This window comes from Aythya fuligula, chromosome Z (assembly GCF_009819795.1).
Source record: "Aythya fuligula isolate bAytFul2 chromosome Z, bAytFul2.pri, whole genome shotgun sequence".
In the NCBI taxonomy this organism is placed as follows: domain Eukaryota; kingdom Metazoa; phylum Chordata; class Aves; order Anseriformes; family Anatidae; genus Aythya; species Aythya fuligula.
Genome location: NC_045593.1, coordinates 74,001,780 through 74,029,385, shown reverse-complemented (window position 1 = coordinate 74,029,385; position 27,606 = coordinate 74,001,780). Strand labels below are relative to the sequence as shown.

The window sequence follows — 27,606 nt, the reverse complement described above, 5'->3', positions numbered from 1 at the left end:
TTAGCAGAAGACTACAGCCCTTGGCATAAGGTAACTAAATTCTGTGTAACTAAAAACTAGTAAATAAGAATAAAAAGTAAAACTGATGATATTAAGGAGGCAGATGAAGAATGCACAGTGTTATAGTCTGGAGATAACATAAAAAAGATAAATTGCTAATAAATACCTAGCTCAGATAGAGTAGCTATTGTGCAGAGATCCCTTGAATTCTGTAGCCACCACAGTTTAGAAAGAAATAGTAAAGTACTTGGTAAGCTTTTCAGAAAGGACTTGATTGTTTGTGAGGGTTAGTTTCCAAAAGGACTTTTGGATAACTCCAGGCATCTGAAATAACTCAGGTGCTTTTACCATAAATCTCCTCTACTTGGCTGCTCAACAGCCTACACTTTGGGGCAATGCCAAACCATGAGCACATTACTAGGAAAAAGATGGTTTTCAGAAGCAGCCTCTCTATTCCTGTAATGCTCAGGAGTTACAATTCCACTTCAGAAGGCAATGTGCCTTCTCAAAACAACCTGCCAATCTGTGATTTTTTAGGCAAGGAAATTTTAGCTATTGCATTTGGCATTTTAACAGAGTGCCTGCTTTCACACAGGAGGGCAACTCAAATTATCTGGGTCTTGACATTCATGTTTTGTTGGCAGAATTCAACAACAAAAAAACACTACCAAAGGGACCCTGGTTACTCAGGCTAAGCACTGTATAGAAACCTCCAGCACCAAGGGGTTTCTGATCCAAACAGAAAGATGGCGATGGAGGAAGGAAGTATTTCTGCTTCAATTTTAGACATGGGATGCTGAGACACTTGCAAGAGCAGAGGCAGACCTGACAACTTCGATTGCGACTCTGATGTTCCCAGATCAATGTTCTGGCACCTCTTCTCTTCTGCAGGAATTCTTGAGCTTTGGGAATGTGACTTCTAATGCTCATGTTTCTGAACAGAACACCTCAGGCTCAGTTCATATTGTAATGGCTGTAACACTATCTGAGGTAAGATTTCAGGCTGTAGCTAACTCACACAGCTACATAGTGAGCCGGCAGCAGGAGGGCTAGTCAAGTTCCTGGTGGGGAAATGGCAGATGTCAAGGTCTCCTCCATGACAACTGTGTGACCTTCGGACACTTTTGCTATGCCTCACCCTTTGTTTTCAGTTAGGGCTCGAATATTCTTATCTCTGTTTTTAACTGTATAGTTTGTCTATGGTTTCCCCCATTTTCTGCTTAAATTGATACTTTATATGAATCTTCAGTGTGAAAGAGTTAATTCTGTAATTTATAGAAGTCAAGGATGGAAAGGTAAGGCACCCATTTGATCTCCTACTTGTCTTTTATGCAGTGCTTGAAAAAATGACCAGGAGTGCTTTATTTGAAACAGCCTAGCATGTCAACAAGATGACTAGTTAGTTCTGTATCCTTCTTACAAAAGATGTGGCAAAGAGAATCTAAAGTGTGGGATACAACACTGTAGGAAGAGAAACCATAGGGTTAGCAAGGACTAGAGAGAAAAATTCAGGAAGTCCTCTTTTTAACCCGGAAATAAAAAGTGACACCCTGCACTTAAAATGCCTGGGGCGAAATCACAGCTGCATTGAAACCAGCAAGAATTTGGCTTTTGTTTCTGCTGCAGCTAGGATGACACCTCCATGCTTATGGCTAGTTAAGAAATACTTTACTTCAAAAAACTACTTACCTTTGCAGGTAGGTGGTGTTGTCCATGTTCCATTTTCTAGGCAAATGCTTCGCAGGGGCCCCTCCAGCATGTAGCCACTGTAGCAGGAATAGGTGATCACGTCTCCATACTGATAGAAGCTACCATGGATGAGAGCATTCTCTATGTGAGCTGGGGGCCCGCAAGATATCTCTAAACAAAAGAAATCACCCAGAGGCTGGTGAGCTACAATGCCTGCATGACATGTTTTCCAACTCCGTGCTTTGCCCACAGGACTCAGGAGATGCTAAGACACCTCTGATGAAAATGCAGGGCTTCTCCACAGTGCAGGTACCCACAGGGTGAAACTGTATGTACTCCCACGTGCGTGCCAGCAAGCATGGAGAAGACCAAAGCATGGAGAAGACCAGCAACAGCAATTTTAAGTAATGCAACAATGACTATATCTACCAGACAGCGCAGAAACTTTCAGATGGTCCTAGGAAATACATGAGACTGGGTTTGCAGGGGGAAGTGATGCAACTAATCAATACCGCTTCTAAGAAGCCAAAAAGCCTGAAAAATGACTTCATGCCTTGTATCAGTGTCAATGAATACAATGAAGGAACACCTCTCCCTACAGCCCTTGTCTCAACATAATCTCACTGGAATCATTCCGGGTATGCAATAATCAAGCCCAGCTGCATTGCTTGCAAAAGGTAAATGGAAAAGAAAATTACAGCAGAACCTAAAGGCCAGTAGCATGAGTGCATCTAGGGCATCAATTTGTAGACATATTCTGGATCTTCTTCCTGAAATAACTCTCTTAGAAAGGAGATATAGCTCTTTTACACAGCTTTTAAGAGCCAGGGTCTCTAGAAGCAACCCAGCTCTCCATAGGACAATTGTAGATAAAAACTCTGTTCTTTATCACAGATTCACAGAATCATCTAGGTTGGAAGAGACCTCCAAGATTACCGAGTCCAACCTCTGACCCAATGCTAACAGTCCTCCACTAAACCATATCCCTAAGCTCTACATCTAAACGTCTTTTAAAGACTTCCAGGGATGGTGACTCCACCACTTCCCTGGGCAGCCCATTCCAATATCTAACAACCCTTTCGGTAAAGAAGTTCTTCCTAACATCCAACCTAAACCTCACCTGGCACAACTTTAGCCCGTTCCCCCTTGTCCTGTCACCAGGCACATGGGAGAACAGGCCAACCCCCACCTCGCTACAGCCTCCTTTACCTGTAGAGAGCGATAAGGTTGCCCCTGAGCCTCCTTTTCTCCAGGCTGAACAAGCCCAGCTCCCTCAGCCGTTCCTCGTAGGACTTGTTCTCCAGGCCCCTCACCAGCTTCGTCGCCCTTCTCTGGACTCGCTCAAGCACCTCGATGTCCTTCTTGTAGCGAGGGGCCCAAAACTGAACACAGTACTCGAGGTGCGGCCTCACCAGAGCTGAGTACAGGGGGACGATCACCTCCCTAGCCCTGCTGGTCACACTGTTTCTGATACAAGCCAGGATGCTGTTGGCCTTCTTAGCCACCTGAGCACACTGCTGGCTCATATTCAGCCGACTACCAACCAATATTCCCAGGTCCTTCTCTGCCAGGCAGCTAGAGAGCTCTGCCAATACGTCTGTGCTGTTACCCTCCTGTGTGACACAGACGTGCCACCAGCCCTACAGAGGCAGACCGTGTCCTGGCAGAACCCCAACACCTGTACTTACTTTCGCACTTAGCCGTTGTTGGAGTCCAAGTCTCATCAGCATTGCAGGTGATCACAGCCTGCCCTTTCAGCTGGTAGCCTTCCCTGCACCTGATGGAGACATTCTGCCCAACATAAAAATCCACCTCGGAGAGAAGGGCGTTCTCTGGGATTATGAAAGGCACAGGGCAAGGGTTTGCTGTTCAAAGAAAAGGTGCGAGGGAAGAGGAAGGAAAAAGAGAGGAAAGGAAGGAAGAAAGAGAGAACTTTATTTCTGCAAATTTCAAAATCAGATCATATGAAGAGCAATAGAAATGGATGCTACTCACAAGTCCTATTTGTAATTTAATGAAAAGTTACGAGATTTGGGTTATAAAATAATGTTAAAAGATTTGATTCTCTGCTGTCACATGACTTTCTACATACTCTGTTGAAGTCAGTGGAAGATATACTAAGGACTTAAGTGGGGAGTATCATATGTTACAATCACACCATTCTCTCCTGTCCTTCCTGGTTATCATAGCCTTTATATAAAAAAGTGAGACCTACTCCACTTTTAAAAAGAGTCAAACTTATTCCACTCCTTGTTCTGAGGGCCTGGATCAATAGAAAACAGCATAAAATCCAGGTGTTTGCGTAGAGACATTAGAGTTCTGAATTTCTCTGATAACCTTATTTATTACTGCCTGCAAGCTTGCTGAGGTCTTATTGCATGGTTTACTGCTCTCACCATGAATGTGGAAAAGGCTGGACCTTACCTGCAGCACAGATTAATGCCACATTCCTCAAACTAAAATCCTCTGAGTCCTTTGTTGTACAAAAGCTAAAATGTCTCAATTACTACCTTGAGACAAGAGTAGATCTTAGAAGTAGTTACAAACAGATACAGCAACAATGATGGCTACTGTGGCTGTGCATGCACGGTATACACGTGTATAAGATGCTGCTTCATAGAATCACAGGATAATTTATATAGACATTTAGTCCAACCTTCTTTTCAAAGCAGGACCAACTAAGTCAGGCTGCTCTAGGCCTTGTACAGCTGACATCTGAGTATGTCTGAGGATGCACATTTCTCATCCTCTGCAGGAACCCTGTTCCAGAATTTGACTGCTATCATAGTGAAAAGTTTCCTCAAACACTTATTGGGACCTTCCTTTGTTGCAGCTTGGGTCCACTCCTTCACACCCTACCACTGTGCCCCTCTGAAAGAAGTCTATTTCTTTTTTATTTACACCCTGCCAGTAGTCATTTGCAGACAACGATAAGGTCAGTCCTTGCCTTCTCTTCCAAAGGCTGAACAAATGCCTTTCTCTCACCTGCTCCTCATATATCAAATGGCTGAATCCAATCGACTCCATTTAATGTCAGCTTTCCAACCAAAGGGAGTTATGCAGAACACAGCTTGTTATTTTACTGTCAGAAAAATACGCTCAGACAAGATAATGCTTTAACATCTCTCAGCAACTGCTTCCTTTGTTCCTTTGTAAAAACAGGATGCACACCAATGTATCTCCTAATGCGGGTCAAACCAATTTTTTAAACTATGAGTGACAAATTCTGCTCATGGCCACTCCAGAAGAAAATTACAGTGCATCTCCACAAATATCTGCAGAAGTTGCTCTCAATTACTGTCGGCTTAAATGAAGAGCAACCTAGCCTTTAATGCTTAAAAGTTGAGACCTCTTTTTCATTACAAAGCAAACACACACGTTTACAGAGAGGCAAGGGATTGCTCCATCTTCCATCCCTTGTGCACTCTGCTGCAGGTTCTCCTTCCAAGCTGTATCCTCTCTTGCAGAAATATGCTATAGTACTGCCAACTGTATTGTTTTCATAAATCGCCTTCCCATTCAGCAAGGAAAGTGGAACTTTGCATCTGGTCTCTGCAAAGGAAGAGCTCTCATTAACTCAGCTTGATATCAGACCTGGACTTCCAACAGTTCCTGAGTTACTCACACAGTATGTTTAAAGTAGCAGCCACAGACTAATAAACCATGAAGAGCATTGAGGGACAGTTCAGTAGCCCCAGTAAGGCACCGCAGTCAAGTCCGGGAAGGAGCTCCTCCCAGTGATAGAGAAAAGCCACAGCCACACGTTTATCAGGTCAGCAACATTGGGCAGAGAGAGGGAAGGACACATTTATGGCCTCGTACTGGGGTTTTGTAGGGCAGAACATGGAGATGGTTCCTTCTCACTGCTAAGAGAGACCTCAGAAACTTGCAGCCCTTTGCAACCTCCTTTTTTGACAGACAAGAAATACCAGATGAGATGCAGGATGGGTTTGATGGAAGGTGCTGACACTTAAATTTCTAATTGCTCCCCTCAAGATTCTCTGCTGTGTTTCTGAAGCCAGCAGGCAGACAGCCCAAGGAAGTGAGATGAGCAAAAAATGGACAAATGTACTTCTGAAAGGAAAGGAATAGCGTGAAGCCCAGACTTTGCCTTTTCATGGCTAAAAGGCCAGGAAAGGAGAACACTCATACTTAATGATACTGGAATTTACTATGCTTCTATACACTTTATACGTTGAACAGAGTCATCCAACAACAGTGGCTACCTGTTCATGTTTGGGACCTTAAGTTTTTGTTCCATTTTTATGTTGACAGCCTTGCTTCCACCAACTCTGTATGACACTCTGTATGACACAGACAGTTTTTGCTCGACACTTACTCTGCTTGGCATAAGCTACAGGACCTACCGAGGGAGCATCTGAAAGCACTAAAGTGCAAAATGGTACATCGTTCACTCACAGCATTTATTCAAGTGAGGAGAGTGGAGATAAAGGCAGAGCTGCTGATATTGTCCTTGAGACAATCCTGTTGCTGGGTTTGGGGCCCAAAATTCAGAGGAAGAATATCAAAGTAGCAACTGACTTCAGAAGGCTGCTGGGAGAAATTTCATGTCCTCACAGTCCATCAACTTTAGTTAATGGTTCGATTTTCTCAGATGATAAGCAGTGTCATCTCTCACTAAGATTGTAAAACTGCAGATGAAGACCTAAAGAAAGATGATGTCTAAACCTCCTTATGGTTTGGTAATAGGCACTGTTCCTTTTGAGATGTTTCATTTATCATGCACAATTTTTAACACACATTACAGAATTGCTTCCAGAAAGCAGCTTACTCCCTGGATTATGTGATATACATGCATGTGGGGGGAGGTACTGCTTATCCCAGATCAGAATGTGCCAGGCCACGACACCAAATGTTTACCTTCACACGATGGTAAAGGTTTACTCCAGCTCCCATTGGTAAGACATGTGATATTCTGGGGTCCAACAAGGTGATACCCAGCGCTGCACACAAAGGTTACGTTGCTTCTGTACGTGCTTCCTGTAGAAATGGCCTCTGCTTTTTCTACTGAAGGATGCAGCCCACAAGTAATTCCTATAAGAGAAGAAAAAATTTTGGTTTTATACAAACAACAAAGCCCATTCTGTCTGGCTGGCATACACTGTCTGCAGTTCTACTCACAGACTGAATTAAAGGAAAGATGGGAAGAAAGAATCTGTGAAGTACTACATGAGAAAGGTTATGTAATGCCTTGCTCGCCCTCTCTCCTGGGGTTCAGGCTGCAGACACCTGAGAGAGACTCTGCCCTGGTGTATCTGACAGTGTTGTAAGTGATCAGTGATCCAGCGACCCAGAATATTTCTTCTGACTAACCCAGAGGATGCATCTCCAGACTTCTCTGCTCCCTGTACAGTGAAAGACGATCTCAGGATGTCCCCAAGAAAAATGACAGAAGTTAAGGAAGATCTTGTCCCCTGTCCTGTCCTTATGGCACAGACCATGCAAATTGGTCAAAGCTAAGAGAAAGGAATACAGGCAGTAGGACTATGACATCACCATGAAAAGATGGAAAATAATTTATTGGTAGAAATTGCAAAATTTGGGGATTTTATTTATAACTTGTATGAAATAAGTCATAGATCCTGCTCCTGCAATCAATCACCTTCTGCTTCACAGGACCAAGATTTGATCCTAAGGAGCAGAGTCTCGATCTCCAGACATACCAGGGACCAACACATATTAGCCTTGACATTACAGAGACAAATCACCTCAGTGCATGGTGTTCAAGGCCCTGCAACCCACAGTGCAAAGCAAATGAAATAGAGCAGGACGCACTCCTCTAGTAACCTGAGCACAGCTCTATGGTTGTTCATTTTCTCATGTCAAGAGGAGCTCCCTTCAGATGGGAGAGGAGCTGCTGGTGAGAACCTCTCAGCTGGCTTTTCTGCTGGCTCCTCCTGTTACACCCCCAAATGGAGCAGGAGATCAGGTGGAAGACAGCAAAAGTACGATGCCAGTTAGTTTCCTGACCCTCCTGGGAAACTGCCACCGTGTCGCTGTGCTTGCTACTTACTCCTGCATAAAGGAACAGAGGGGCTCCACTTTTTGTCAACGTGGCAAATCCTTTGGCTTGGTCCCTGTAGTTCAAAACCTGGGTCGCAGCTGTAAAAAACCTCACTGCCAAACAAGAACTCCTCTCCCTGAACAGATCCATTTTCTATCTCCTCTGGGGGCCCACATGATACCACTGTAACATAGGAAATATACTCCAGACCCAGTGCATACAGCCTGTCCTGCTCCTAGCTCCTCCATGATTTTTACCCTGACAAACAGGGAAAGAACACTGTGTTTATATGGGCATTCCCAGCTTTTTTGCTCCTGAGTAGCAGAACAGCAGCAGAATAATATTTGGTGCTCTCAGATACTGCTCAAAGACAAAATCCATTGTGACTTTATTGGCAGGAGGCCTTGAAGCCAACAGCTGAACTCCATGTAAGTATTTCTGTTGACAGCTTCTGTTTTGGCACTGCAGGCAAAGGGAATCAGACATCGCACAGAGCTGAAGTACCTTTGAAAATGAGCATCCATAGAGCTACAGTTCAGGATGTTGAGTATCCACAGCTCTGGGCAACTGTGGTTCTTAGGTTCTTAGCAAAGGTTCTTAGCAACCTGAGAAACCATGACCTCAAATGGCAGCATTGTTTAAATTTCGGATATTACTCTTCCAAGATGGACAATAATCTGTTAAAGTAATATGACCGTAATCTCTTGTATCAATAACCTGATACAAGACAACAGCTCTTCAGGTTGTCATTGCTACTCTTTTTTTGTGTAGTTTCAGAGAAACTCTGCTGTTTCTCTGAACCCCCTGTACCTCATCTTATTTAACCACGCAGTTAATAGAAAATGTTTAAACTTCTTAACATCATTAACAATTTCCATTAAACTTATCTAAAGATGCAAAAAGCTGAAACAACAGAAGGAATGTGTCAAAGGCTCCTCTAAGCATGCAGCCCTATGTCTGAAGTAAAGTATACGTAAACGGAAGGATTGAACAACAACCCCTTTGCTACCTGCTTGCCCAGCTTTCTTAGAGGTACAGGGGCACAGTAGTGGAAAGTTGTAGTGATTTCCTTAACACAGGTACCTGTGCACACCAGCAATTCTGCACGTCTCCCAGTGTGCTATCAGTGGTACTTACTGACAATTTTTAGACATATGAAGACAGTATGAGTTATAAATTGGGCAAAATGACCACAAGTGTCTTCAGGCTAAAAGCACCCTCGACCAAATTCATCAAGTGACAAACTCAGATGGAACATACTTCTGCATGCTGGCACTGTGCCACTCCAAAGCTTGTCTTCTTGGCAGGTCCGTTCCGTATCACCCTACAAAACAAGAGACATTGCTCAAAGAACAGCTTCACTTAGCAATCCTTTTTTTTTCCCAACAGCTCTGGTATACAGCAAGGCCAGCATGTCTTCCCAACGGGTACATATACCCACATAAAGACAGAATTAAATGCTTGTAGCCCAAGCTGATGAGGAGAGTTTAGGCTAGAACTCCTTCCTGCAAACTGCAGGGTACTGTTTACAAACCAAATGCTAGTGGGTCAGTCAGTTTCCTTGTCCTTCTCCCTGGAGTATCACTGTTTTTGTCAGTTTTGCCATTCTTGTTCCCAGAAATTGTCATGATAGCACGTTTTCTCCTTCCAGTACTCACTTAATGAAAATCTAACTTGTGTTCTTTTCACCAGGCATTACAGCCAATGTATTTTCTTTCTGGAGAGAAAAACACAGGACCTCTAACAAGAGGGAAACACACTGACACTAGGTGGCGAAGCTGGCCTACAAAGCACACAGATCGACCTTTTTCACTATACAAAAGCACTGATTTATTACCACCAAAAATACAGCAATTCTACATATCTGTCCTCTGTCTCTGTTTCTGTCTGGAAATTAGATTTATTGTTACCCGTGAATTCTCTAAACTCTTCTTTTTATATATACTGAGAGACCAAGTGAATGCAATCCTGTCTGGGTGTATGAAGTTTGTATTTATTATCAGTCACCACTGCACGAAGGAAGCACGATACTGCATTTTGTTTGGTACTCATGAAGTGCAGAGTTAAGAGACAGCACCTGTCACTGCTACCTCATACATCTGGACAGGATTATCCCACATCCTGCCATCACCTGGGGATGGTGAAGGCCATGCTGTACCTCAGCAATGAATTTTCAGTTCTGAACTCACTGTGATTTTGAAAATGAGGCTGCTATGAATTGGCTAGCATGAGTCCCGATAACTGGGTATCAGTAGTGCTCCAGAGCTAAGCAAGGAACAATAGCCCAATGCTCATAGTAAAAACAATAGACAGGAAAGGACTTTGTTCACATCTACACCACGGAATAAAGCTGCCATTAAACAAACTGCAATCTCTGTGTTTTATCAAAGAAGACAAAACACTTCTACATCATCTAGCAATATCACAGAACTGAGGGCAGTGCCATTTATCAGGAGCTTTGAGTTTTGAAGGCAGAATGCAGAAGACATAGAGCTTGGAATATTATGGGACTGGAAAAGGGAAGAAGATGATCTAACTGAGAACAGAGAGCGAGCTCAAGAGAGCACATGCGAGAAATTTACTCTTCCATGATTTATGGTCACAAGTATGTATAATTATGCACAGAAAAAAAAGCTGTACTTTGAGGATTGAAATAAACTTCAGCTATAAAAAACAACAACACTGAAAGGTATTTGCTGAATACGTGCCTTTGAAGAGGATGCATATATTTGCTTCAGCTGTACTGTTAACTAATTCAGGTAATACCTCAGACATACCATGAGCATTCTATAGACAACAACAAAAGCAGATATTGAACTTCTATAGCAGCTAAGGAAATATATCAATATGGAGCAGGCATAATACATTCTCACAGTCATTATGTCAGAACAGGGAAGAACGGACAACTAAAGCTCTGGAGTGCTAGAGATTGAGCTTGCTTACTTGTAATTCATAGCCAGGATCGCATTTATAAAGAACCACGTCTTTATAATTGAATTTGGTGCCAACCACAAATCCGTGCTCTGGAGATTCTGGGGTCCCACATGACACAGGAACACAGATGTCATCAGAAAACACTGGCACCCAAACACCACTCTCCTGAAAAATAAGCAGGATAAAAAGTGTGAATGCATCAGTCCATATGCTAAATTCGTATCTAAATGAAAAAGTTAGGAAAATTGTAGCAGAAACATCCAATAGCTGTGGGCATACTGATGTAGTTAATGTAATACTATCTGTGAAATCTTTAAAGAAACTCAGTAATATAAGTAGACGCCAACAAAAACTGGAGCTCAGCTATGAAAGGAATGCCCAGCATTGAAAGACAGAAGGAACAAAATATAAAAGGGGAAATAGAAACCTGAAAAGCAAGTTCACTTATACAAGGTCATCTAATAGTTCAGGAACCCATCAGGAGTGGAATGAAACTGCAGGTGCTCAGTTCCATGTTTTCTGTACTTTTCTCTTGGCTGAAAGTCTCATACTATGACTAAGTGCTTCAGCTGCCTGCCCAGGTCCTAAAGGAGGTCTAATACCTGAACAGACAAGCATCAAACACAATTGCTCTTACTTCAACAAATCTTTGTAAGAGCGAAGAGGAGATCCTTTGCTTACAAAAAGTACTAATCCAGTAAAAATGATTCATGATTTACTCTCCTAAATGTGACAAAAGGAATGCTTTTCTGAAGGACAGCATTAGTTATTGACAGAAGAAGTTATTAATTTCCAGTTCTGAAAGTCTATTATATGTTTACTGGTGAACAAGAAGGCATATATATTATATTTTGCAGGACATGCTTTGCATTTTTTTTGTTGTGTGCAATAAAGAGCCAAAAGCTAATGAGTGTAAGAGGATGACTCTTGAATTCAACAGAGCCTGCAAAATAAAACAGTGCAGATAATACTATACCTTGCATGTAGATGTGCTCGCTCCCACCAGAGTATAGCCTTCTACACATGACAAAGTGATGTTTGCATTCACAGTGAAGTTGTCCCCAAGTACTATTACATGGGTGATGTTTCCTGGGAGTGGACACTTTCTGGGGCAACAGGAAATACTTTGAGGAGACCACTGTCCATCTTCCTGACAAGTGCATACATCCACCTCTGTCACCATTGTGTAACCTTCCAGGCATCTGCAACAGAGTATTAACACCTGAGCACAGGGAAACAGCTAGGGACAAACTGATCCACAAGTTACAAAGACATTTTTCAACATTATTTGTTCTTAAGCACACCTAGTGACTTTTCTTTTATTTCAAAGGAACCTTTCAAGAAGCATGCCTTGACTGAGTTTATTCTGTTGCAAGAGTTGGAAGTTTCAGACTTCATCTCCAGCTGCTTCATGTTGCTGAAGCACCACTGATGAAAGTGAGTTGGTAGCTTTAGTGCTTAGACAATACCAAATGCCTTGGTGCAGTCCCTGCCATTCCCTTTGTGAGGAGGGCTTTTGGTTAAGTAAACTGTGAGTGCCAAATGCTACTGCAGCTTCTTGATTCCCGATTGCTGGATATCCCATTTGCAGCCAACAGTTCTAAAGACAATCTCATTTTCTTCCAAGAGTAAACCAAGCCTTAGGCTGACCACAGATTGCTTGCTTAGAAGTTTCAGGCTGATTTACTCTGTGCCATGCAGTGCTTCACCAAGATCAACTCAGCTGGCTTGCAGGGTCTGGCCAGCAGTGGGTTTAGTTGTAGGTTGGCAGACCCCCTTCATCTTGTTAAAGATGCACAGCAATGTCTGATTCTGTTAAACCCATCCACATGCAATCTCACAGTTCTGCCCCCTACTGTTTATTGTTTTTATGGCCCAAAATCTCCCCTTCTGCCAAGGAAGTCCTCACCTTGGAGAAAAGGATCTGCAGTGTGCACCCTCCAAGAAACCAGCAGAAACCCATTTTTCTTGTTTATGACAAAGGAGTAACTGCATCAACAGCACCTGTCGACAGTGCAATGCTGCAGTACAGAAAATGGGACTTCAGGAGACCAGTCCTTCTGTGTTACATTTGGTAGCTGAAGCAGGAAGGAGAGGTAAATGGCATGCCAAAAGGGATAAAAAAAATAAAAATGCCCTACAGAGCAGAGTGTCAGAGGTGGAGAGGAGGAAAGCAAAGAAGAAAAGGAAACTAAGGTGGTGGAGGAGTGCGGCCCAACATGCTGAAATACCTTGCTGGAGTTTTATCAGTGGTCCAAATAAAATTTTTTATGGGCATGGGAATGTGGGCTTTGTCTCTCTACGCATATGATAAGGCATAACTTTTCTTCCAGGTCTTCTAAAAAGGGTGTATAAACTTCCCATCTTCATTGCTTACGAGACTCTACGGAAACAGAATGGCAGCAGTGTTCCTACCTGTACTGGACCTTGCTCCCATAGGTATGAGTGTTCCCGAGAACCTCTGCGTTGGGGACAGAAGGTGGTGGGCCACAGCTTAGCAGCTCACAGCTTGGGTATGGCTTCTTCCAGACACCTGTCTCCACACAAGTCAGCTCTGGGCTCCCCCGCATGACAAAACCTGTCAAGCAGGTGTATACGATGGTGTTCTCATCTGCAGAGCTGCTCCCATTGATAAACGTGTTGGGGATGACGGGTGGGGAGCCGCAGGAAATCTGCCCACACCGAGGAAACCCAGAGCTCCACCTGCCAGCTGCCTCACAGGTGATTTCGGAAGGCCCTAGCAGTTTAAAGCCCTCCAGGCATTGAAACTGGGCGCTTTTCCCACAGCTGAAATCTTCACCAAGGACAACCCCGTTCTGGATCTGTGGTGCAGGACACTCACAGGGGAGGCAGGATGGAAGGCTTCCACTCCAGGAACCATTGGACAAACATTGCCGTGAAGGATTACCATGCAGCTTATAGCCAGGAAAGCACACATACTGGGCAAATTCCCCGTAGGTGAAGTCTGAGCCGTTCAGAAAGCCGTGGGAGATGTCTTCAGGAGGCCCACAGATGACTGGCTCACAGCGTGGAGCTTCTGAATCCCAGGTACCATCACTCTGACAGGTAAGCGTGGATGTTCCTTGCAGTTTATATCCCTCATTGCAGTGATACTGCACTTCCTTCCTAAAGCCAAAATCTGAGCCAATAATTCTCCCATTGGCAAGAGGCAGAGGCACGGGGCAGGTCACAGCTTTGCAAACTGGAGCAATTCCACTCCAGCTCCCATTTGCAAGGCAGACTCTACTCCTGTCCCCATCTAACAGGAAACCTTCATTGCAGCTATACTCGGTGTGCCTCTGGAATGTGTACTCCTCCCCAGACACTTGACCGTTCTCCAAAACTGGCGGTGGGCTGCAGGAAACGGGGATGCAAATCGGTTCACTGCCATCCCATTTCTGGTTCTCTTGGCACCTCCTCTCTGCGGGGCCATTTAACTGGTAGCCAGGATCGCACTCATAGTAGACAACGCTCCCATACGTGTAGTTTTCCCCCCTTATGCTCCCGTTCATCAGCTGGGCGGGTGAGCTGCATGTTACTGCTTTGCAGTACGGAGCACTGTTGCTCCACTGCCGATTTGGCAAGCACAGCCGCGTGTCCGAGCCAACAAGTGTAAACCCTGGCTTACAGGTGTACTGCACCACGCTACCCAGCGTGTTCTCCGTGAAATATAAAACTCCATTCTCCGGAGGTGATGGCATTGTGCACTCTATGGAAACACAGGAGGGGGCAGTGCCATTCCAGACCCCATCTTCTTGGCAAGCTAGAATGGGGTTTCCCAAGAGCTCATAGCCAGAGTAACACGAGTATAAAATGATAGTTCCAAACAAGAAAGTGGTCAGCTGCATTGCACCGTTCTCCTTCGAAGAGCTTTTGAAGTCCTTCATATGGCCAGCCAGCAGCATGTGTGAAAGGGAGGGACTCTCTGTAATGCCCTCCTGGTCTGAGCGTCTTTCCCCGTGCCTCACCTGCATGTACTCCCCAAAATCAATGTGAGGAGGTAGGCCACAGTCGGTGGGGAGGCAAGATGGAGTGGAGCTAGACCAGCCTGATTCTTCACACGTCTGCATGGCGAGGCCAGAGAGCTGGAAGCCAGGCACGCAGCTGTAAATGACCATGGCCCCGTAGCTGTAATCTGCACCCTCCACAAAGCCATTCTCGATAGGCTGAGGGGGCTGGCAACTTATGGCTTTGCAGGAGGGAACATCTGTGCTCCACTCTCCTGTCTCCAGGCAGCTCAGCGTTTCCTCCCCTTGGAGCTGGAAACCTCTGTCACAAGAATACCTAACAGTCTGCCCATAGTGGAAGTTCGTGAATGAGTATTTGCCATTGAGGATCTTCTTAGGCCTTGGGCATTCAATGGGTTTGCAAGCTGGCCTTCCTCCAAGCCACTGCCCATCTTCTCCACAGAGGATAGTTGTGTTCCCCATCAGTTCAAAGCCCGGTTTACAAGTATAGAGAGCTGTGCTGAGGAAGGTGAGGCCCTGCACATCAACGATGCCATTTTGAATTTCTTCTGGCTGGGGGCACTCCACAGGAATACATTCTGGCAAAGGCAAGCTCCACGAGCCATCAGCCTGGCATCTGATAGTAGATTCACCCTTCAGTAAAAACCCATCCACACAGATGTACTTCACAGTGCTACCAAAAAGAAGGGATGAAGTCAAGGGGTCGCTGAAGGGGATGTACGGAGGTGCAGGACACTGTACGACCTTGCAGAAGGGAAAGGAATCATTCCACTGTTGAGAGGGCAAGCATTTCAGCACAGGGGAACCATGCAAAACATAACCCTCTTTGCAGGAGAACTGCACGACACCAACTTGGTTAGTCACCTCCCTCAAGACTAGCTGGTTTTCTGCCAAGGGTGGTTCTGGACATTTTGTTGGCACACACTTCGGGCTTTGCTTTTTGTTCCATTTCCCAGACTTCTGACATGTCCAAGACACATCTCCAATCAGCTCGTAGCCTTCATCACAGAAAAACTCGACTTTGGAGCCCAAATCAAAGGTTTCTCCTTTGGAGTAGCCATGCTGGATGGGTGGTGGCTTTCCACAGCTGAGGGGAACGCAGCGAGGAGGTGATTCACTGTACCACTGCCGATTGGCTTGGCAGATAAAGAGCGAGCTCCCAACCAGGTGGTAGCCAGACTTGCACTGATAATTGGCCTGGTTCTCAAAGAAGCGCCCAGTTGTTTCCTGTAAAACAGATGAGACACAGACATATCTGAAATGAAGATGCATGACTGGCACACAGGGAGAATGATAGCATTACTTTTGTTTTCTCACTCTAGGTTATAGCTGGATCCCAGGCAGCGGTCAAGGCTGTCTGCAAAGAAACAAGCGTAAGTAACAGGCACAGCACATCTTGCCTCAAATACTGCACTCTGTTGTCAGGGAATCTGACCACAACATCAAAAGAAAAGAGAAAATTCAAGGCTTAAAAGGCAAATCTAGAAAGTATTTCCTCCTGCTTTCTCCCTCCCTGACCTGTAAGGTTAAAAGTTATGCAGACAGGAAGACAGAAAATAAACATATTGGGAGGAGCTGCCAGGAAACTATTACCCTCTTGCCGCTCAGGTTCCTTAGTTTACAGGTGTATTCAAGGCTGGAGCCTTCAGGTGTACTACTGCTAGGAGGCTTTTATAAGTGCCACGTGTGCAGTTGGAGGGTCCTGAGCAGTCAGCTGAGAAGCTCCTCGAAGTTGCAGGATGAGCTCTGCAACTGGTTACTTAACACAGATTGAGTAGTTTTACAGCTTTGGGCTGCCACAAGGAGATCTTTAATTTTAGGCATTGTTGCAATGCAATTTGACAGAAAAAAGGACAAGTTCTGACCTCAGTAAATAAATGTTCTTGCATCCAAAGCAGAGAAATTATCCCAAAGTGATGTACCTATTTCAAATTTGAATATTTTTCACAGCAGTAGAAAGAGCAAGGCCTGTGAACTGGCAATAGTACTTCATACATCTCCAGATGGCTCTTGGAAAGCCACCCAAGAAGGGAACAAGTGAAGAGTGAGGTATCAAGGAAATCAATTGATTGTAATACTATGCCCTGAGTTTCCTAACTGAAAACCCATTTTACGAGAGGAAATACCATAGAAGTGTCTGTGTTTTTTAAACATGATTCTTCTACAAATCCACCCATTTTTCCCTCTGCTTATTTGTTCCATCCAGTCACATCTTTCCACAACTTTAACAGCAAAGCAAAATAGAAGAGGAAAAAAAATACAACACAGTATCAATTATGAAGACATTCACTGTGCTATGCTACCAGGCAGATGAGAGAACTCATTTTATACCTTAATAAAGCCATTCTCAAGCTGGGGTGGTTCTCCACAGGACACTGGGTGGCATGTGGGCAAATTGCCACTCCAGTTGCCGGTGGCCTCACAGGTCCGCTTCTTCTCCCCCTTGATGTAAAAGCCCTTGTTGCAGCTGTAAGCCACCACTGCTCCGAAGCTGTAGTTGGCCCCACTGGCATAGCCATTGGCAATGTGGGGAGGTTCTCCACAGCGAACTGGGATGCACTGGATGCTCAATGGAGAAGGATTCCAGAGACCCCCTCGAAGGCACTCAATTTTGGCTGAAGTGTTCAGGACGAAGCCTTCCATGCACTTGAAGCTCACGATGGAGCCCGCTGCGAACCTGGCTTTGCTGACGGACTCCAGGATGCTGTATGAGACAGTGGACGGCTTTTCACAGAAATCAGCTATGCAGTGGGGCATCGTCTTGCCCTCGGGAGGCACCCACTTCCCTTCTGCGTTGCAAAGCAGCTGAGAGTTATCGGCCAGGCTGTAGCCGTCTGAGCAGAAGTAATAAGCGGTATCACCAAAGAGGCGGTGGGCTCTCTGCGGCGATGCATTTTCCACATGGGGTGGTTCATCACAGGATACTGCCAGGCACTGCTGGTGGTTCACGCTCCACTCACCACTGGCTAAGCACTCTATGGTTGCAGGGCCATCTAACGTGTAACTGTGGATAAGGAAACCACACAGGGAGTCAAAAAAGCAAGCACTGTCAAATGTACAGTTTCCTGATGCCCCTGCAGAACAAGTTTGCTAGCACCCTAGAAGATAAACAAATAGGATTCTTTACAACAGCGATTTCAGACATAAAATCCCAAAGCCAACGTGTCCACAGGTGAGGTATGGAGAATCTCACGAGGGAGAACTCAGAAGGCCTTGAGCATAATGCTCTTCTCTGGTCTGTCCATCTGATTACCATTTCTGAACTTCCCTTTTGATTTCGCTATTACAACAAACCTAGTATTGTGCTGCGATAGTCTGTCCAACTCTCAAAGAACCTATCCCACTCAGAAAGTATTCCCCTCTAGCAGAACTGACGGGAGGAAGAAGAGACGAAAAGCCCGTAAAAGTCTTTTGGATTCCTGTTGTCAGCTGTATTGATCTATTTTCACACTTGCAAACGATAAGAAGCTCCTCGGTGAGAATCCTAGAAATGCTGTTGCTAATAATGCACATAGCAATTTTGTAACAACTTCCTAAAAAAACACTGTAGAAACTGATATAAAAGCAAATATTTTTAGTCCTGATTTAAAAAAACATATAATATTTTACAATGAAGTTCCACTGTGTGATTACTCTAAATGCAGTTACATTTATTTACTCTGTCTCTGGGATGCAGTGACAGGCATTATTCCCTGCTGCTTATCAACTAATTTAAATTCCTGCAGATTGAACATGCAATTTGTTATTTTTGACCATCTTTTGTTCAGTTTTAAATTTTCTGTAGTGTCTCTTACCAAAAGCAAAGAAACAATATCTATTCCAAAGGTCCCAGTAACTCCAGCTTCTGGCTGGGAACTGGTTGTTCGGATTTTGACGGCAACTTCTGTAAAAGTGTTTTGTCTTGTCTGCAGGATACGTTTTCAGAGCCTTGTGACTGGATTCCAGAGAAATTATGTGTCAATCCTTAATATTATCCACTCTATCAATTGTCACACAGACAGCAGTGACCCTCTTTAAATGTTGATACCCTATCCTATTTAAAATACTTGCACAGGAAAAAGAAACAGCTTTTTGAATCTTAATACGGTCAAGAAAACAGACTAAGGAGAATTTATTTCAATGATGTTTCAAATAATATTGCAAAACTAGTTTACAAGAAAAAAATGCTGTTGCCTAATCTATCTTTTTCATCAAGAAGCACAAAATCCTCCAGTCACTTACAGCCTGACCTTGCAAAAGCTTTTCCTATGTACTCTGGCTTTTGGACAGAACAGTTTCAAGAAATTCAATGCAACTGCTTACAGGCTGTAAAGATACACGTGCAAAGGTTCTTCCAGGATCAGAGGCCAGTGTTACACTCATGCTAGACCATCAAAGGGGAGCCATATCTTTGATAAAATTGGGTCTGGACTAGTCCAAGAGACTGATCTATCATGCCCTCTGACTCCTCTCCATTCTTCTTTTCTAGGGAGTATTCAGCTGATGTGGAGCTGACCACCTTAGGAAATACCTTGGTGTCCCATACTAACCTGCCAGCCCCCAAAACGTCTCCTTCACTTTTAATTTCCAGATAGTCAAGACAGGAGAAGTGAAAATGAATTCATGAGCAGTTACGAAGTCATGAGGAAACAGAGCACACAGCTTTGCCAGTAAGCCTGGGTGGACTGCACCAGTTTTACTTGTCCCATGTATTAATCCAGTAGCAAGAATATACATACCCTTCCTTACATGTGTAAGAGACCGTGCTTCCGAACGTAAAGTTATTTCCATTTATGATCGCATCTTTGATGGCAGGAGGGGACCCACAAGAGACAATGCTGCAAGCTGGCGGTGTGCTGTTCCAGTTCCCTGAAGATGCACAGACAAGTACAGAGGGTCCCTGAAGGCTGAGACACAAAGATCATTATTAAGACTGCTGTTTCAGGCTGTGTGAGAAACAGAGAGAGCAAGAGGTGCTTTGCTCCCCACTGATTTCCTGGCCTCAGTGAAGCCAAAGCGAGTCTGACTTCAGCAAAGGCCAGAATCTCCAATGCATGAAAACACACTGTTGATGCTCTCAAAAAAGCTGTTTTTCAGATATTTTGAGGAGAAAGCTGGTGGAATTCTTGTGGGGCCTCAATGCACTGTGCAGACACACACATTTACTTCTGCTGTAGCTTTGTCCATTTTTGAGATACAAAAGCTTAAAAATTCACCACCAACACCATTCCTATCTTGAGGGTTGCAATCAGGCTTAAGTCTGAGACCTGATTCACTCATGGACTTAAACACTCAACTGCAGCCTAATAAAAATGTGTTTCTGATATATTTGCTTACAAATGTAAAACAGAATAAAAGCCTAAAACAAGTAACTACTGCAGAGATGTCAAGGAGTAAATGGGGAAATTCCAGAAGATTCTTTCACCAAAGGCATTGTAAAACAATACTAAAAATAATACTGCATATGCTCCAAAGCTAATTAGGTGAATGATAATCTTTAAGGACGAATGAGAGCTTCAAAAATAATGAGAACTGATTTACAAATATTCAAAATATGTGTTAAGAGTTTAATGGTAAAAATGAAAATGTTTTTTATACATATATATATATATATATATATACATGCATGGAAGATATTGAATGGCCTTCCTGAATTGCTCCAATTTAGTATGGAAAACAGGAATTACTTACAAGATATAAAGAAGTTTTAAAAATTTTTCTTTTAGTATTCTATCTTTCTGAGCAATCATCCCAGCCTTGTCTTTTTCACATGTAAGTTAGATCTTTCAGAATTTTTTTTAAATGCAGAAGCATGCTGTCTGCATTTGACTCAGGAATGTTTCTGCATTTACCTGTATCCATTGTCACAGGTGTATGACACAGAAGAAAGGTAGGTTGTGCCATTAAGTGTGTATTTTCCATTGCTGATGTTCTGTGGGCTAGGACATGTCACCATTTCACAGGAGGGGGGAGGAAGATTCCAAACGCCACTAGCAAGGCAGACAATTTCCTTTTCACCCACTAAGCGGTACCCATCATTGCATCTGTGTGAGAAGAAAGTAAGTGTTATCAAATACAGAGCCTTTTATGCACAACCTCATTGGCCACCCCTTTCACACCCTTTTATCCACACCCTCAGATGATAGTTTTCTCTGTAGGGCAGAGAATTAGCACAGTAAACATTCAGCTTTGCTAGTGAACAGCCACAACTATAAATAAATGTCTTTCCATTACTTCAATCCCATCTTCCTCCTCCCCGTTTATTTCAACCTCTCTCTGAATTTAGATTAACTCTCATTTGTTGCTGGATGCTCAGTCATTAATAAAGCTCAGTCATTAATAAATAATATACGGAATTCGTACCTGTATATCACCTTACTGCGGTATGTAAAATTTGAGCCCCAAATGACACCGTTCTCTGGAATAACTGGGCCTCCACAGGATATAGCTGTAAAAAGACAGGATCACAGGAGAGGTTGATACAACACAAATCAAAAATAACAACGTCAGGATTTTCTTTGTTTTTACTAAGTAGGCTTGAAGAGATCTAAAGCTCTTGAAAACAGTGGGTTCTTGGCTAAGCTATAACTGACATGTAGGGCTCTTTATTTGTCTTCACCTTGTGGAGAAATTTGACTAACTGGAAACTGGCAGTTGGAAATGTTCCAAAACCCACACACTTTAGCATCAAGAGGACTCCATCTCTTCCTATGGAAAAAATCCTTTTCATTTGTTCTTTGTAACCTCTTCCTTTTACCCTATTGTTTCACCTCATTAGCTCTGTTTCTCTAAAACTATTTCCACAATTATGCCATGTATATGTATGTGCTGTAGCCTGTCCTCCCTGGATGCTTTTTATCCACTGAAATACTGTTAATGATCTTTAAGACATTAAGTTTCCACAAGCTCCTTGAAAACAAGAGGCTGCTTGGAGAAGACAGTTTTAAAGTTTACATTAAGAGAAAGACATGACCTTTGTCACTTCGGAGAATCTGTGTAAGAGTGCCACCATGAACACGACAACTGTCAGAAAAGCTTCAGCTGGTGCTTATATCTTTAAAGACAAAAGAGACTTCAGCCTTGTGGCCCAAGACTGTTGGGACAAGGTTGCATTAGCTGTCAAGGTCTTTGAAGTCTCTCAACTCTCTGGTCTCTTCCCCTTCCAACTCTACCACAATGCATGTTACAATCAGCATTCTCCCCAGCAACTACACCTTCACAATATGGTATTGGGTGGCTCCACTGTCCAGACTCCATGCACGTAAGTTTAGTCACTCCTGTCAGCTGAAACCCTTCTTCACAGGAAAACGTTACTTCACTGCCAACACTGTAAATGTCCCCGTACAAACGTCCATTCGCTGGATTTCCTGGATTACGGCACTTCACCGGCTCTGAGAAAGAAGAGAGAAAACTCTTAATAACATCACTAAGTACCAGGTTTCATGAACAAGTTGCAGGAGATATCCTTGGGAATCTTCTGAAAGTAGGAAAGACAAACGTGGAAAATACCCACAAGTAATTTACAGGCTTGCCAGCTTTTCTCTGTCATGTATGTAAGTGACAGAAACTGAAGACTCTTGCAAGTAAGCTAATCTTGATACAGCCCTCTATAACCGAGTTTGCATTCACAGTATGAGCACTGTGGCTGCTTGCATTCACTGTCAGAAACAAATACATCTTGCAGCCATTTTTCCCCCTGCGAGAGAAAGCCCAGCCCAGCATGCCCAGCCCTCAACTTGAAATCAGCTCAGACACCTTTTATGCCAACCTATGCCAACATCTTGCAGTGCTGACACAAAGCCACCTTGCTTAATATTTCCAGCCTGATTCAGGCTAAATTGATTTGGATATGAGAACAAGCTTGCTCTTGTACCTCCCTCCTTTTAATTATTGGCAACAGTAATTTGAATAATTATAAATTATTCAGTTATTGAAATAATTGAAGTCAGTCTTCTTCACAACAGAAGACAGGATACTAGCCCATATAGACTCCTGGAAGGCTAGCCTGATGTTTTTATTTCTCATACCTGTACATTTTTTACCATCTCCTTTGTAAGGAGGGATGCAAGTGCAAACATAGGATCCATTTGTGTTAAGACAAGATGCGTGCTCGTCACAGTCTGATCCAACAGCACATTCATCAACATCTACAAAAAAGAAACATAATAAAGATGTCTCTAGGGTGGTAATTGTGATATGCATCTGCTTCAAACATCTGTCTCACTAACAGGAATCAGTTTAAATAGTATAATGAAAAATCACTCAGTCACAGTTTTGATGTACTAGTAATAACATTTAATCGTTAAATTAGTGTTTACATTTCCAGTTAATTAACTATAAAATATTATAAAAGTGAGAAAACAGGAGACAAATCCCCATTAACCATCAGTCAATACTTCCACACAAAGTACCTTATTTCCAGGTAGGGAACTCATGCGAAGACATTTTAACTCATGTGTTATTGTTTACCAGTTTTGACAGACACTAATAGGCAGTTTTTGACAGATACTAATTTAATGACTTTGCATTAAATACTTACTTGGAAAATCCTCTACACCTCAAACTTCCCAACTGCTTAGCCCATATAGGAAACATTTTGAACATAAAATACAAGAAAAGCCCCATCTTTGCTACAGAGAATTACACTAGATTAGGAAAGAGAAGAACCCGCAGTTGCCAGAAAAAAAAAGTTAAGATTAGTTCAAAGCATATCAGTTATTATAATAATTATCTATTTATATGATAACAATGCCTAGAAATGTCAACCAATGATTTATGCTCCAAGTCACTTGGTACTGTACAGCTAAAAATATTGCTGGCTCCAGATTATTTCATATCAGCTTTCAAATCCTGACTGAGCAGAAGTGTTCGTGGTATGTAAACAATGAGTAATAAATTGCAAGGATCAATTTCAAAGTATCTCATTGAAAAATGCTGGCATCAGGGATTATTCCCCATATAAATCAGACCGTTAAGAGAGAGAACAATTCTTCATTTCTAAGCCCAGCTACAGGACAGCTGTTGAACTAGGTACAGTATACAAACACATAGCTGGAGTTCTTTGCCTACTTCCAGGCAAAAAAAAAAAAAAAAGAAAAAAAAAAAAGCAACTGAATTAAAAAAGCAACGAGATCTTCTGAATTGGTGTGCTCATTCCTCACTGCTGAATGAGTCTGGCCAGCATGAAAGAACCTGAGAACGCTCTGAAAAGAAAGGGAGTTTCTCTCTGACACGCAGGATAAAAATGGCTCTTTTAAATCAAAACAGTTGCCAATTATGCAAGTATCAAGAGAATGCAAAGTGCTACCACAGCAGAAATGGAATGACTGTTCCTCAGTAATGTCTTGTAAAGGGAAGGCAAGGCAGAGTGGAAGGACACTATGAATCAGATTTGTAACAGCAAAAGGAATGCCCTAGAGTTGTATCATGCTTTGTTAGCACCTGTCTGAAGTGTGAATAAAAAAGGTAAAGTATGGGCCAGGGTTTTCATTTTGTTTATTTATTTTTTTCTTTTTATTTTTTTTTTTTCCATTTTCCGTGTCTATTCTGCTTTATCAGAGAGAAGACAAGCTAGAAGGCGGGGCACAGGGCACTTCCTTCCCAAATTACTCTCTATACTGCACAGATGCTGAACTACACGGACAGCCTTGCAGCATTTGTTTTGTGCCTGCTCATGTTTAGACCTTTGTATAAAGTGCAAAGGTGAACAGCAAAGAGAGGAACAACAGTCTGGATGGTCTGCTTGGAGGTTCTGGAGGAGTCTTGATGGACAAGATCATACAAAACAAGATGGATCCTACTCCAAAGTGAATTTTGGCAGAACTAAGAGGCTTTTCATTTTGCTTTTGCTCATCTTGACTGAAAAAAAATAAATGTTCTGTACCTATATATTTAGGAAAAAACAACCAGTCACATCAAACATAAATGCCTTGCCAGGTTATTCACGCAATTCACCCGTTAAGCATGACCAAGAGAGAAGTAACCTGAGTACAGCTAGCTAGGGGATTCCAGCAGGGATCTGCTGGAGACATGGCCCTACCACCAGCCCTCTGTATGCAGTACCATGCTAGTCTCACCTTTCCCTTCCTGTGGCTGCATCTGGTACATCAGATCCAGCTGACCAGGAGGTAAGTTATGGTAAAATTATGGTAAATTATGTGAACTGTGCCCGTAACTGCACTCCCAGCCTTCTCAAGGCTGCAGCTGCTTGCTGACAGGTGTACTGAAGTGCAGGGAAATGCACAAGTTGGACTCCAGGGCTAAATGCAAGGGCTCCAGGGCTAAATGAACCTGTAAGGAGAGAGGCTGGGAGTGCATTGCAGGCTTATTAGGTAGGAAGCACAGGATTTGGGTCTTACAAGGGGACTGAGAGAGAAAGGTGCCAGACTGGAGTCCTGTTTTGACACAGTGCTGAGCACAGGATTTCAGGAATGTGAGTATTTTGGGGAGTAATTTCTGAGATTCTGGCTAGCTTTCACAATTTCAGAGTGAAATCCCACCCAAACCCAAGGACACAGAAGTGCAAGATTGCCAGCCCATGCAGCCATATGGATGGCATGTCTCACCAAGGCAAGATGGTGAAATGCTGCTCCAGCTCCCGTTGTCCTTGCAGAACATCTCGAAGTCGCCCAACAAATAGTAGCCATTATTGCACTGATAGGTAATGGTACTGCCAGCAAAGAAGTCCTCAGCTGCATAACCCCCATTTTCTAAAGGTGGAGGCACTCCACAGCTGATTCCTGCAATGTGAGTGAAAAAAGGGCACAGGTCAATTTCAGAATAATTCCACACCAGAGCCACCACCAGAGAGATTTTCTATCCAACAACTGTGGAAGCACATCCACAAGCAGGCCCCAAATTTTTCTGAGGTAGCTAATTGATTCCTGGTTGAGTGGAGGGCCTTCATTTTTTCTCTGACAGAGACTGAGCAGGACTCTTCAGCTCCTGCTGCTCTGCAAGTTCTGGAAAAGCCATCTGTGACTAACATCTGAGCAGACACCTTTCAGTCCCAAGACACTTCCCCTGATAATCTATGATCCTAGTGAATTTTAACGAGAAAGAAAAACTAAGTTTGCATGGAGGTTCCTAGTGTCTCCCTTCACTGGAAAACAATCTGAGTGTTACTGTGTTTGACCATTGCAAAACTAGCCATGATGGAGAGATGGGAACTGACCTCACAACCCTTGCATCACTCTGCCTTTGACTACAATAAATGATCCTTGCTGATCCCAGCTGTGCCAGCAGAAGGTGTCACTGTACTTGGCTGCCGGAGGCTGCTACTTATTCTAGCAGAGCTGCTTGTATCTCCATTTCAACCAAGACAACGTGTACTTATCCCAGAGGTTACACAGCCCATCGCTGTAACCACACGAACTGTAGCAATTCCTTGCTCCCTGGGCATTTGTAAGGATCACACAGCAAGACAGTGTGAGTGTACAGAGCCCATGGTATTGGACGCCAAGTACTTGATGCAGAGGGATAGAACAGAGCCTGTAACAAAGCCAGGCTGTCAGGGGATGTGGATCTGTGGATTTGGGGGTGTGTGGTAGCAGAAGGAGGAACAGGATCCTGGTGGGTGAAGGCAATGATTACAGGGAGCTGGCTACAATCAGTAGAAGAATCTTTTCTGACCAGGCCTGTACCACACTGTCCACTATATTTTGTGGTTCTTTCTGCAAGAAATAGCTATCTTCATCCTGCTTTCATTAATCAGGTACTCGGGGAGCAGGCTGAGAAAGGTGAGCCGGGCCCTCATTTACTCACCATTCTTGTGGCAGGTCTGTTCTAAGCTCCGTGCTCAATGGGGAAAACTGCCTGGCCCAATACAGAGCCGGGATGACAACACTAACAGGGTTCTGGTGCCTTGTCATTGGTAACACACCAAGAAAAAGCATAGCTGTCTCTGCCAGAGAAGTTATGCTCTAGTGAAAAGGGCTTGTTTTAGGTATATCTGCAATACCTACTTCTGCAGTTAACTTATGGTTCTGCTGTAATGAGAAATACAGTCAGCTCCACCGTATGCAACTACAGTCACATGTACAGTCATAGAAGAGGAGAACACAGAAAGGAGGCGACAGGACTAGGAAAGCAGGAAACAAAGAAACTTGGCAACCTACATGTATGCAGCAGAAGTCTTAGCAGAATGTATTAGCAGAAATCTTGCAAGTGCTGGAGTACCTCTAAGTGCTGGCAGAAATACCTGTCACCTTTTAAGAAACTGCTCTATAACACACTAATGCAAGAGCTTTTATTTCAAACCAGACATTCTCAGTGATACTTAAAGTTCAGATACTCTAGCATTTCCTGTGCTTCTTCCACATTCCTGGTGCCACAGGGGAGGCAAGCACAGATAATTAGTTTGCTGATCCAAATGGACTCATTTCTGCCACAAGCATTAGAAGCTGACAAAAAAGTTGGCAGAATCAGATGGCAGTAGGCTCAGTAAAAATTCAGTTTAGCTTTAAGCATGTTTGATGATATCATACCATACATATTGTATCATACATACGATATCAAACAGATATCATCTGTAACACGGGTGGTTTCAACCATATCACAGCTGAAGGGATAAACAAGCCATGAACAGTCATAAGGTCCAAACAGAAATTCATGTTTCCTAACCCTGCCAGCCCACTGAAACAACTCACTTTCACAGCGTGGAAAAGGCCGTGTCCACTGTCCCATGTTAAGGCAGTGCTGAACAGAGTTTCCCACTATCTGGAAGCCTGGGTCACAGGAAAGGCTCACTTTTGACCCTGGCTTTAAATCAGATGAAGAGGCACGCAGATGTGGTATGGATCCTTGCAAAGATGGACAGTCTGTGGACAAAATACAGGCATACAGTAAGAGATGCAGCTATGTGCTGAAAGGAACACATTTGTTAATTGATTGTTGATCTTGTATAAGTTTATCCAGGAGGACGTTTGGGGAAGTGTTATGCTAAGCTACATCCTACTTAGATGTAACCTTTCAAAAGGTTTTGGAGCCATCAAAATGCAACATCAGGAAAGG

The 27,606-nt window shown here is 43.4% G+C and overlaps 1 protein-coding gene across 1 annotated transcript in view; it reads right to left on the bottom strand.

Moving 5' to 3' along the window:
- SVEP1 (sushi, von Willebrand factor type A, EGF and pentraxin domain containing 1) overlaps nt 1–27,606 on the bottom strand; it is a 120,469-nt gene that overhangs the window by 10,226 nt on the left and 82,637 nt on the right. The window contains exons 30-46 of the mRNA XM_032205963.1: nt 27,243–27,413; nt 25,161–25,334; nt 22,623–22,742; nt 21,810–21,986; nt 20,959–21,043; nt 20,448–20,639; nt 19,335–19,502; nt 16,948–17,620; nt 13,064–15,843; nt 11,625–11,850; nt 10,658–10,813; nt 8,975–9,038; nt 7,724–7,897; nt 6,571–6,744; nt 5,068–5,241; nt 3,378–3,554; nt 1,690–1,860 (exon numbers count right to left, since the gene is read on the bottom strand). Of these exons, the coding sequence (XP_032061854.1) occupies nt 1,690–1,860; nt 3,378–3,554; nt 5,068–5,241; nt 6,571–6,744; nt 7,724–7,897; nt 8,975–9,038; nt 10,658–10,813; nt 11,625–11,850; nt 13,064–15,843; nt 16,948–17,620; nt 19,335–19,502; nt 20,448–20,639; nt 20,959–21,043; nt 21,810–21,986; nt 22,623–22,742; nt 25,161–25,334; nt 27,243–27,413 (5,856 nt within the window). The remainder of the gene's footprint in view (nt 1–1,689; nt 1,861–3,377; nt 3,555–5,067; nt 5,242–6,570; nt 6,745–7,723; nt 7,898–8,974; nt 9,039–10,657; nt 10,814–11,624; nt 11,851–13,063; nt 15,844–16,947; nt 17,621–19,334; nt 19,503–20,447; nt 20,640–20,958; nt 21,044–21,809; nt 21,987–22,622; nt 22,743–25,160; nt 25,335–27,242; nt 27,414–27,606) is intronic.